Source organism: Acomys minous (genome assembly GCF_964271855.1).
Source record: "Acomys minous genome assembly, chromosome: 6".
NCBI lineage: Eukaryota > Metazoa > Chordata > Mammalia > Rodentia > Muridae > Acomys > Acomys minous.
Window position 1 is genome coordinate 67640216 of NC_140487.1, and position 12825 is coordinate 67653040.

Here is a 12825-nt window from a genome sequence, read left to right on the forward strand (position 1 = left end):
TTTTAATAGCCTCAGCGTAAATGCTTATAAGAGTGCCTGCTATAGCATGGCTTGATAACATATTAAAACTTGGCAAACACAAATTCTACAGGACGAAGACAATGTCACCTGAACACCCTCTAGATGTAGAACTCACCGCCGACTTGCCTTCATTCTAAGATCTATTTTAGTGTATTTATGTAAGGCCTTAATTAATGCTCAGAAAATAAGTACTCGTTTCTCAATCGACCCAGCAAGTGTTCAATAAGCGCTGTGTAGTAATCCCTATTTTAAAAATATATATATATGGCTCTATTGAAAGCAGATTTTGCAAGCAGTGAAACACGGATAGTGTTTCTGTTGTCAATAAGAGGCTTAGATAACTACCGAGGAGACATGCCTTTTTCTTTAAGGGAGTGGGTCTCTCAGCTCTTGGCTTTTTAAGGAGAAGGGTCAGTGGAGAAAAGGCTTAAGCAGTTTACTAAGAAAAAAGCAAAGATTCCAAGGAGTGAGCTGCTCCAGAGAGAAGGGAAGAAGCACAGAAGATCCTGCATTGCAATTTTTTTTAATGCTTCTGTTTAAACTGATAGAGTAAGGTGAGCCTTTTTTTTTTCCTTCCCAAGACATGATGGGTCAGATCACGTGGTTTTAAGTATATTTCTTCTCTAGAAAAGCTTGCCATGGAGGCCAAACCCACAGTGAAGAAGATACTACAATGAAGTCATGGTCTTCGGTGCAGGTGGGCGAATACCCGCATGCCTTAGCTTTTGATGTGGTGTAAATAACTATCTTCAGCCCCAAGGACAGTTAAGCACAAAGGACACTTTGGCCCGCAGCTGACACAGCTGCACAGATAAAGCTGCACTTTTCTTGGTCCATGTATCTGATTTCCTTTTGAGATTGCCCAAGGTCCCATGATTGATCTTATAACTGTCAGTTGGTTAAGACATTTTCTTGCCCCATGGTTAAGTCATCTTGTGTTTGTTTGTTTGTCTAATTGAAACTTTATCATGAAAGTTGGGGCCAGGAGGTGATGGCTCACATCTTTAATCCCAGCATCTGGGTGGCTGGAGTAGGTGGATCTTGAACTCGAAGCCAGCCTGAACTTACAGAGTGAATCCCAAAACAGCCAGGGGTACACAGTAAAGCCTTGTCTTGAAAGAAAGAAAGGAGAAAAAGAAAAGTTGGGGACAGAGTTTTACAATAGCTTATCCAACTGTACAAAGAGAAGGCCAATTGGGGCCGTCTTCCAAGACACAATTCCTCCGTGCTACTGGTCCTGTGTTCCGTCTACCCACCCGTTCCATGCCTGTATCCGGAAGAGAGAAACATAGCTCACGCCCTTGACTGATAGACTCCGAGCTAGCAGCAACTAGTATCTTTGGAGCACACAGGGCATAAGCTCAACGGGCGGGGGTGGGGGGAGGGGTATGGAACTGTGAGGAGATAGGGAAAATAGTGCATTTCATTCTGTTATTACAGACAAGTAGCTTCAGAGATGAGGGTCGCAGCTCTGGCCATTCCTGGTGCCTCCAAAAGCTTCAGGGAAAGCAGAGAGTCCAGGACCACACCCACACACCACACACCACACACCACACACCCCCACATGCTGCTCTCTCTCGTCACTGACCGAGGTCCGGCCACTTCGAGCCAACCGAGCCGCTAGGTGTCACCCGAGGTCCCGCTCCCAGGGAACAATAGTAGTTCCGGGTTGTCCTCCAGCTCCGCTCTAACCGCCAAGCTTCCGCCTCTCCCCTGCTCTCCAGAGCTGGGAGCGGGCAGGGGGCGGGTCTTCCGGACGCGCGCGAGGGAGTTCAGGAGCAGGTAAGGCGTGCAGACTGTTGGGGTCACACCAGAGGGCGATGGCGGGGCAGGCGGACTGTGGTCTCTAGCCTGGTGGGATTGCCAGATCCGGAGGAATCCGTTAGGGGCGCACCCGGACGTCCCACGTACCCCAACAAACACACCCTGGGCTTTTCCTGTGTCCTGGTGGGGGAATTGAACAAACCAAGCGTGCACTTTCTCCCAATGAGCCCGCCGTCAGCATTGTAGTTTTGTGTAGAGAGGTGCAGACGATGTTTGTTATTAGTTTTTCGTTGCTTTTTTTTTTTTAATGCAACTAAGATGATACTTGGGAACCGCTTCCATCACCGGAGGAGTGATCGACTCAGACACCGGAGAGTATGAGTTTTTAGCAATTAAAGTGGCGTTCATGCCCTGTGACCCAGTGAAATAATTAGTGCCAGTTTTTAAATGCTCGTTCTGAGCGAGTTGCTTCTCAGTAACAATACGTGTGCATTCCTTGGGTTGTGATTCTGCAGGCACCATGCCTTCAGTTTTGCTCGTCAGTCTCAGTTCAGGGCGGCCATATGACTGTGTTCATGTACTTGGTGAGAGAGCAGAGGCCCCTAAGAACGGCCACGACAACATGGCCTTTTATTTTAAAAGCACAGACAGGGTTCTAGATCTCTTGCTAGCCAGCAGGTTTGGAGGAACTGGAGAAAGCTTCCTCCCAAGAAACGATATAATAAACAGCTCATATAAATTCAAGCAGCGGAGTCCATCGACGTTAACTCCACACGGGTGCACCTTTCAAAAAGAAAAGGCAAACCTAATCCAAAGCTAGTTGCTGAGCTACAATTGATCTCTTAAATCGAATCTAGATAGAGGCTGGAGAGATGGCACAGTGGCTGAAGTGTTCGCCGTTCAAGCACGAGTACTTGAGTTTGATTCCCTACTGCCCACATTAAAAAAAAGAAAGAAAGAAAGAAAAGAGAAAAAGAAAAAAAAAACCGATGGAGCAGAGGCATTTCCTGGGAAGGCTGAGATAGAAGGATGCCCTAAACTCATTCCTCAGCCAGTCTAGCCCAATCCGTGCGCTTCACAGATAATGAAAGACCTTGTCTCAATAAGGCCGGAAGCAGGCGGACTCCTGACATCGCCCACTGACCTACACACACACACACACACACACACACACACATACACACACACACACGTGTGTTCCTGCCAACACTCCAAATAAATAAACCTGATCCATCAGAACCATAAACCTGCCTTTTTCTGCCAAGGAAAATAGAGGAGTTCTGAATTCTCAGATGTGGGCTTAATGGTTTTTGGTTGGTTGGTTTGGGTTTGTTGTTGTTGTTTTTGACATATTTAAGTAATTTGTTTTGCTTCTCGTTTTTCAACAGTTATTTTATCCATAAAATTGTCTTTTTCTTTCATTCACATGTAAAGAAACATGGCATTTCAAAGGAACGAAGGTGTGGGCCTGGAAAGATGGCTCCATAGTTACTGCTCTTGCTGAGGACCCAAGTTGAGTTCCTCAATCTATTTATGTGAGGTAGCTCGCTGTCATCTCCTTTAGCACCATTACAGGGCAGCGGGTCTCAGCCTGTGGGCCACGTATCAGACAGACATCCTGCATGTCAAATATTTGCATTATGATTCACGACCATAGCAGAATTACAGTTATGATGTAGGAATGAAATAATTTTATGCTTGCGGGGCCACCAACATGAGGAACTGTCTTAAGGGGTCACATCATTAAGAAGGCTGCTCTAGGGGAACCAGCACCATCTTGCCTCCCCAAGCACGTGCTCACACAGACCCACCCCACACATACATTTTTGAAAAATTTTACACTATTTTATGTAACTCCTAGGATAAATTTGTGAACTAAACAACTGACATGTAAATTATTTCACTTGATGTCATTTCATAAAGTTAAGAAATCATGCTAAGATCTTGAGAAGTCCTAAATTGTGGTGGGCTGGGGTGGGGGGGAAGAGGAGGGCGGTCAGTTCTCTCCTTCCATCATGTGAATTCCTAGGATCAAACTCAGACTGAAGACCTGGTGTTAAGCACCCAAGCCATCTCTCCAGCCTAATTTTTCTTTCTTTCTTTTGATTTCAAGTTAAAGAGGGGAGACAGGGGTCGGGGGTAGGGAGAATGTCAATGTATCAGTTGAAGGACCAATGGTTACAGAAAGCAATCCATTTCAGCCTGTTTTTCTTTTGAGACAGGGTCTCACCAAGTTGCCCTGGTCTAAAACTCTACTTAGAGGCTGGGCTTCAACTCACATATTCAGAGTGCTAGATTTCAAGGCTACACCTGACCAATATTGGTGTCTTTGTATGTTTCTTTGTACTTTAAGTTGGCCAGACCAGTGAGATGGCTCAATGGATAAAGACAGGACAGTCTAGCTTAGTGACCCTCATTCAATATCAGACCATCCACCGTATGATGGAAGAACATTAATGGTCCTCTTACCTCCACATGTGTATTGTAGCACATGTGTGCCCACATACATAACATATATATATATATATATATATATATATATATATATATATATATATATACATATATATATATATATATACACACACACACACTTACATACATACACCACAGTGCAAAATAAATTCATGTAATTTTTTTGAAATGGGGGACAGAATTTCTCTGTATATAGTCTTAGCTATATTAGAACTCATTCTGTAGACCCGGCTGGCATTAATCCACCTGCCTCTGCCTCCCAAATGCTGGGATTAAAGGTGACCACCACTGCCACACCCAGTTAATAAATCCTTTTTTGTTTGTTTGTTTGTTTTGTTTTGTTTTTTGAGACAGGGTTTCTCTGTGTAGCCTTGGCTGTCGTGAACTCACTTTGTAGACCAGGCTGGCCTCAAACTCACAGCGATCCACCTGCCTCTGCCTCCCTAATGAATCCAATTTTTAAAAAGCATATTCCTTGTTTTGTTTTGTTTTGTTTTGTTTTTAGCCAGGCATGTTGGCACACGCTTTTAATCAGGGAGGCAGAGGCCAGCCTGGTCTACAAAGTTAAGTCAAAGACAACCAAAGCTGCACAGAGAAATCCGGTCCAAAAAAAAAAATTTTTTTTAAACCAAGTTCCTCTGTCATTTACTGGGATGTGTGTCTATGCTGTGGAAGGAAACTAAAGCCATGATCCTGGGGGTGGGGCTGAGCCAGAGACTCAGGTCTGAAGAGGTTTATTCTCTTTCTTTGTCATAAGGACTTTGTAATTTTAAGGCATGAGTTTTGTGGCCTGTGTTGCCATGGACTCTGGTGTATCGTATTACTGACTCTATACCCCACCTGTCCGCTACACTGCAGCGTGTGTGGCATTACCTCAGCATCCTGTGATGCCTCCAGCAAGTCCCTTCCTCTCCTTCCTACCTGTGAGGTTACCAAGGTTCTGGTTGCCCCCATACCCCTCCTCGGGCTTCGTAAATAGAGTATCATTCCCGGAAGGAACAGGTGCAACTGTGCTTGTGCACTGTCTCAGTGAGGACAAGGAAGCAACAAATGAACAGTGTCCCTGGGGAGCCTAGGAGCACCAAGCTTTCCAAGAGGTTTAGGGTTGCCCCTCTTTTGAGCTCCCATTTGCTGAGTACCACTGTCCTACTTAACGTCTCCCAGTATCCCTGCAACCTTTCTTTTCAGAGAAAAGGGAAAGTCACATTTAGACAGGCAAAGTTTGGAATAGACCAAATGACAGAGCTGGGATGCAAAGCCAGGTCTCATCCTATTGCCTGTATTTAAAAATAAAGTGTCTGGGTCTGGGCGCAGTGGTGCATGCCTGTATTACCAGCACTCTGGCAAGCGGATCTCTGTGAGTTCGAGACCAGCCTGGTCTACAGAGCGAGTCCAGGACAGCCAAGGCTACACAGAGAGACTCTGTCTCAAACTCCTCCAAGTCCCACCCCCCACAAAAAAAAAAAAACCCTCATTCAGACAACACCAGCCCAAACCTGTCTGCATCCATACAGTCAAACAAGAGTCGGTAGAGCAGTGTGTGGAAAAGTTAGAGCGAAGAAAGCTAAGTGAGCCCCAGATGAGGTTGAGAGAGACTTTGAGCCTGACTCTCCTCCCCGTGTCAGCCTTTGGGTGGCACTGCTGGCCCCAGATCATCTGGTTGGCATTCACACAGTAAGAATGGTTTGACAGTTGATATTCTACAGTTGGTTTGAGGTCAGCCTCTGTTCTGTTTCTGGGTGTTGAAATAGCACTAAAGCTTTCTTCAAACAAACTGGGTTTATTTTCTTGCGAGCACTATTTTGAAATGTATCAGGTGCCCTCCACCTTGTCTTTTGGCAGGTGTGTGGGAACCTCTTCTCTGCAGGTGGCAGTTTTATTGGCATTCTTATTTTCTCCCACACTCTCCTGGCATTTCTATTTTTTGAAGTACTGGTTTGAGGGAACCAGGCTTTGCTTTGCGAGGGTAATTTCGCGCAACTCTGAAAAGCTGTTTTCTTCAGCTCCTTTCTCCTTGGTTCTCCCATTGGTGGGGTTTTGTTTTGTTTTGTTTTGTTTTGTTTTCAAGATAGACTTATGCCTCTTTTATGTTTAAAAGCTAGCCCCTTCTCATCTCAACGAAACTGTCCCCCAGATAGTCCTTTAGCCAGCAAGGATCCTCATCGTGGCATTCTGCCAACAGCAGCCCATACATCTGGCCTAGAATGAGACAGCAAAGTTATCTGACTAGAAGCATTTTTTCTGGTGGTGTGAGTTTATTTTCTTGCAAGCACTATTTTGAGGTTTTTGTTGTTGTTGTTTTTGTTGTTTTGTTTTTTACTTTTTTGTTGTTTTGTTGTTCAAGACAGGGTTTCTCTGTGTAGTCCTGGCTGTCTTAGAACTCTCTCTGTAGACCAGGCCTCAGTCAGACTCAGAGATCTGCCTGTCTCTACTTCCCAAGTACTGGGTTAAAGGCGTGTGCCACCACCACCAGGCGTGGTTTTTTACTTCTTTTTAGTGTGTGTGTGTGTCTGTCTGTCTGTCTGTCTATCTGTCTGTGTGAATCCATGTCATCTGTGTGCAGTGCCCACAGAGGCCAGGAGAAAGCATCGGATGCCACGGAGCTGTGAGCTGTCCACCACGGGTACTGTGAGCAGAACAGTGCTCTCTCTGGCAGGGCAGCAAGCGCTCCTCACTGCTAAGCTGTCTCTAGTCCCCAGAAGCACTCTGGAGTTTTACATGTCCATCATGTGGTTTTTTTATATCTGTCAGCTACAGTTTTTTAATGCCCTAGTTGTCATCAGTCTCACATCTGCTTTAACATTCTGTACCTCTGAGGAGAAAGTTGCTGTTGAGCTGCTTTGCATTAAGCCTGATAAATGGCATTGTAATTCCTAGGTGACTTTTGTTCAGGAATAACAAAATCTTTTGAGCTGACGATCCTTACCTGAGCTGTTGGATTTTGTTTCTATAGAACCACTGTCTGTTTTTCCCAAATGGCTTTCAGTTGCTAGGCAGAATTCAATCCAGTAACCTAGAGGCCAAATGACCTCATAACTCATTAGCAGTTCTCAGAGCCATCTGGTGCCCTTGAGGAGAACAGTGTTCAAAGGACTGATAATAAAGACAACAGCATAATTGCGTCTCTGCCGTGATCACACCTTCAGATGGCAAGCAGTCAGCATCTTTACCTGCAGATTGCTTGGGTGGTTGTTTTCTAAAGCCAGAGCAGAAGAACTCGTTTCCCTGTCCCCTTCGTCCAGCTTGCAAATGAGTAAACTTGTCGACAAGTAAATAACCTATTGGATCGCCAGTTGTAAGAAAGGTGATAAGGGGCTGGAGAGACGGCTCAGTGGTTAAGAGCACTGCCTGCTCTTCCAAAGGTCTTGAGTTCAATTCCCAGCAACCACATGGTGGTTCATAACCATCTGTAATGTGATCTGGCCTACAGGTGCACATGCAGGAAGAATACTCAATACATAACAATAATAAATAAACATAAAAAAAAAGAAAGGTAGTAAACCAAAGAACCACAGTACATGAACACAAACCTAAGACGCTGCAGGTGTGAGGGAAGAAGCAGCCGTAGAGTGGATATGTCTCCACTCCAGATCCTGCGAAGGTACACAGTAACTCATGGGTGGCTTGCTATATTTTCATTTTCTATCATGCTTACAGTTTCTCACACCCACCTATTGATCTGCTTTTCTATAGGGAATCTTGCCCCTTACGGCTTAAGAAATGTCTTCGCTTTCGGAATACGCACTGCGAATGTCTCGTCTGAGTGCCCGGATCTTTGGCGAAGTGGCCAGGCCTACCGACTCAAAGTCCATGAAAGTGGTGAAGCTGTTCAGTGAGCAGCCCTTGGCCAAAAGGAGAGAGACTTACGACTGGTATCCAAACCACAACACATACTTTGCGCTCATGGGCACACTCCGATTCCTTGGCCTTTACAGGTGATAAGGGGGAGCAGAGAGGGCTTTGTGAGAGGCGGTTTTAATTGATCAGCCAAGGAAAACAGTGAGCTTGTCTCTCCCTATAGTTTTATGCTTCTTATGAGAGAGTCCAGGTAAATCAAAAGGCACGGTGTGTGGTGGGGGGAGGGGGGTGCTCTCTCAAAACTGCCTTGATTCATAAGGAGGCAAACAGAGAAGAACATATGCGTATTGGAACTATATCTAAAACGTAAACAACATCAAATTGTACTGCACTATAGAGAGATGACTAATTTTTCATTCATTTAAAGCTTCTATAAAAAGGGGGTAGCAGGATGGGCGAAAATGATGAGGATTAACACCCCACGAGCACCATGGGAGGGTTGCCAGAGCAGCTGGCTCTTGGTCCAGAGCCCTGCCCTGCACCTGACCGGCCTCTCACTGGGTGTGTGGGAGCCTCCTTTCTCTGCTGGTGGCAGTTTTGTTGACATTCTTACTCCTCCCACTCGCTTCTGGCATTTCATTTTGTGCCTTTTTGATATATTAATTTGGCTTGAATAAGCTGTACTTGACTTTAAGGGCAGTTTATAAATTACATAATCCTTAATCCTGCATATTATACGTTTGGTAGGTCTGAGAAGTGAGTGCTTAGGCCCTCTGTAGAGAAAAGAAAATTTAATTTTTTTTTTAATTTCCAAACTAACACATGCTTCTTTATGAAGAATTAAAAGGGCAAATTTCATAAAATGTAATTGTATACCATCTTTAAACTATAACGTGTTTTAGCTGGACCTAACTATTAATTTGGGATCATTCATTGTAATATAAAATTAATAGCACAGTATGATATTCATTCCAGAGAGCTAAAGGTTGGTACACTCAGTTTATCCAATATATATATTTTTAAGTACTTTCCACATGCAGGTACTTAAGGAACAGCAAGGACATTAAAGGAACAGCAGGGAACAAAACAAATGGATGTTCTAAGTTAATATATTCCTAGAGATTATAATGCATGACCTACTTTTGAATGTCTGGAGTTGCTTGGGACTATCTCCTTTGCCATTAGTCTTAGCTCAGAAAATAAAAACCTAATTTTATTACGACCCAGAATAAAATATCAGAAGCCAGATCCCATTGAAAATTATAACCCATAACAAAATCACATTCAACTATTTTAATATGTCCACTTGATATTATTCTTCATTTATTTAAAGAACAAAAACCTAGCTGTCTTTGAGGACAAGGGAAAAATACTAAGCACTTAGCTCTTCATCGAAAGACAACGTTATTTCTGCCACGGTGGGCACGTGCCTATAATCCCAGCACTCAGGGAGGCAGAGGCAGGTGGATCACTGTGACTTGGAGGCCAGCCTGATCTATAAAGCAAGCCTGGGACATCCTGTCTTGGGGGAAGAAAAAGAAAAGAAAATCAGAATTATTTGTATCTGTTTAGCCAACAGTTATGGTAAATGGTGCCTTCAGTACGTGGTCATCTGTAGCATCGGACAGGTTGAGTGCAGACATCCCTTCAGTAAGGCACGTCTGATGGAAAGCCTGCAAGGGGAGAGGGAAGGAAATGTAAGCTCCCTGAAACAGTTGATTCACTCTGTTAACAAGCTGCTGTGTTGTGCAGGCAGCCTCCGTGGAGTTTTCTGTCTGGCGGTAGACAGAGGCAGGGAGGGAACAAAGAACGGGAAAATGATGTAATAAATCATATGATGTGTTCTGTGACAGTGTTGAACCCGCTCCAGGGGGAGGCAGAACTAGCCAGGCAGGATCCAGAGTGCTGACGGGGCCTGTGGTGAGCAGGGACAGGGCAGTGTAACAGCCTTAAACAGGGCAGCCAGGGGCAGCCACGTGGAGGAGAGCGAGGTTTAGGCCAAGGCTCATGGGTAGTGAGTGAGCCTGGTGAGACCTAGGGAAGGGCTGTGGGATGGAGGCAGGAGTGGACAGAGGCCACTCTTCCTGAGGCTGAAGGTGCCCGCAATGGCCCAGGAATAGTCTGGGCTAAGGGAACAACCCGGAGACAAGAAGCCGGTCACCGGGGCCTGTGAGTGCTGTAATAAAGAATAGGGCTTTTAGCAGGCACGGTGGTGCACGCTTTTAATGCCAGCACTCAGAAAGCAGAGGCAGGCAGATCGATGTGCATTCGAGGCCAGCCTGGTCTACAAAGTGAGTCTAGGACAGCCAAGGCTACACAGAGAAACCCTGTCTCAAACAAAACAAAGAGTAAGGTTTTTGCCGTGGGCAACAGAGTTTGAACAACATAATCTGCCATCTATTGTAGGTGAATTATTATGGCTATGTTGAGAATTATTTGGCACTCATAGCTAATTCTTTAAAAATCAATCTTAAAAAAAAAAAAAAAGGCATGTGCCACCTTTAATCCCAGCACTTGGAAGGTAGAAGCAAGCAGATCTCTGTGGAGGCCAGCCTGGTCTACAGAGCTATTTCCAGGACAGCCAGAGCTGTTACACAGAGAAACCCTGTCTTTAAAAAAAAAAAAAAAAGCTTATTTGGGTCATGAAACCATCCCTTTTTTATATTTTTTTCCATATTATTAAACCCATTAATACTGTATATTTAGAACATAAACTATTGCTACAGATGCTTCCTGTTACAGATGAGGTACAAAGGTGCAAATAGATAGCCAGGTCATGTACCCAAAGTCACAGAGCTAGTGTCTGGTGGAGCTGTGGGGGTGGATGAGTTGGTTGGTTGGTTGGTTTTTAGAGACAGGGTTTCTCGGTGTAGCCTTGGCTGTCCTAGACTCTCTTTGTAGTCTGCCTCTGCCTCCCTGAGTCCTGGGATTACAGGCATGTGCCACCATCCCCGGCTCTGGTGATGATTTTAAAGCAGGTTTACATGGGTTCCATGGCTTACATGTTTAAGCACTTTCTTTGTGTCTTTGGTCCTAGGATGTAGGCATCAGTTGTCACCTTCTACACCATCCACGTGTGTAACGAGTCCTGGCTGCCATGACTCCTATAATGCCTGTCTTGATCTGCTTTCCGTCTGCTTGAGCCTTTCCCAACAGCCTGTTGGTTGGGGGAGCCATCCACTGCCACTCACACTGTTCTGGCATACTGCCCATTTGCTAGGGCAGTCAGCATCTCTGTTCAGCTACTGAAAATTACACTACCGTTTTACTCCCAAAAATGAATGTTTAGTCTTTTCAGGTTTTTTTTTTTTCTCATCAACTAAAAATCTAACCCAAGGCATTTAGCCATCATGTAGTGAAGTGTTGGGTGGTGTATCTCATGGTTACATAGGTTTCCCTGGGCTCACCCGGAAGTTTACTACTTCTTGAGTACTGTGTCTGTAAAGGGAAACTGATGTCTGAATTCTGATAACCCGGCCAGTCTATATGCCGGGTCCTCTGTGCTTTCTGTTCACAAGCACGTGCGCTGAAAAGCCATGGCCCGCAGCCGAAGAGAACAGCTGTAGTTCCAGACTGCCAGTTCTCTAGGGCGGTACACGTAGCCATTTGATGTTTTTGTTCTTCTTCACCCAGAGATGAGCACCAGGATTTTATGGATGAGCAAAGACGTCTAAAGAAGCTCCGTGGAAAGGGGAAACCAAGGAAAGGAGAAGGGAAAAGAGCTACAAAGAAGAAATAGTGTCACCTCGTCAAGAAAGAGAATCCCTTCCTTCCTCAATGACTAAGAAAGTGTATCTTATTATCTTTTCATATGTTAGAGGCACATGACCCCACTCGGCAGCCATCAGCCTGTGTTCACGTCCACCTCAGTTAAGCTGTGACTGGTTTCTTGAAGATATCCTAGTCCTTCAAAATTACATTGACCTTGGTTTTGTAATCAGACGCTTACCTAATTCTAAGATGGAACAAATAAACTGTTGTTCAGTGATGGATGTGTTTAGGATGGGGATGGTGCTGGGGATGGAGTAGGGGAGCCGCCTCCCTAGATGAGTGCCCTGCACTGTCTTCATTCTCCACTGCTTCCCGACTCAGCCCCACTCTCCTCTCCCTGACCGCGGAGCCCTCGTCTTCACCAACAAGCTTACTCTTTTGAAGGTGCCTGGCTGCGATTAAAAGCCGTCTAGGAAAGGGATCATTGAAGCCTAGTGCACACAGGGAGCCTTGGTAATAGCATGGTTAACAAGAAAAATGGTTTTTAGGTCATGGAACTTTAAGTCTTGTAGAAGAGGCTAATAGAGGTACATATATTTAATATAATTATATTGTATGTATTATAATTGTATTAAATACTGCAAAGGAAAAAAAACTTTTGAGACAGTAGGTGAATGAAAATATTGACAAAACCACATTAGGGAATTTAGAGTCCTTCCAAAAGATATTATATTTAGCTGAACACAAAGGATAAATAGGAGAAAAATGATCAGGAAATGTGTTTGAAGTGAAGGTTGAAAAGCCCTAAAGTAAGAAGAAATTCTTGATCCAAATTTTGAAAACAGACCACCGACTGGCTCATGTTTAACCATAAGGACATAGACAAGCCAGGCAGGTTCTATGAAAAAGTTTAGACAGCTGGACCTGGTGATCCTTGGGAGGTTTAGGCAGGACAGCAAGTTTGAGGCCAGACCCTGTCTCAAAATAGAAGAAGATGGTATATGCATGTCCTGTAAAGTCCTTTTTAGCCTCTTGGTCAAAAAGCAAAGTACGGGC

General features: G+C 44.6%; 1 protein-coding gene across 1 annotated transcript; it reads left to right on the forward strand.

Annotated features, from left to right (window-relative positions):
• The first annotated feature begins 1649 nt into the window (after positions 1 to 1649).
• Positions 1650 to 12046, forward strand: MRPS33 (mitochondrial ribosomal protein S33). Its single transcript, XM_084786822.1, has 3 exons — positions 1650 to 1803; positions 7954 to 8195; positions 11692 to 12046. The coding sequence occupies exons 2-3, from the start codon at positions 7981 to 7983 to the stop codon at positions 11795 to 11797; spliced, it is 321 nt and encodes a 106-aa protein (XP_084642948.1). The 5' UTR covers positions 1650 to 1803; positions 7954 to 7980; the 3' UTR covers positions 11798 to 12046.
• Positions 12047 to 12825: the final 779 nt, after the last annotated feature.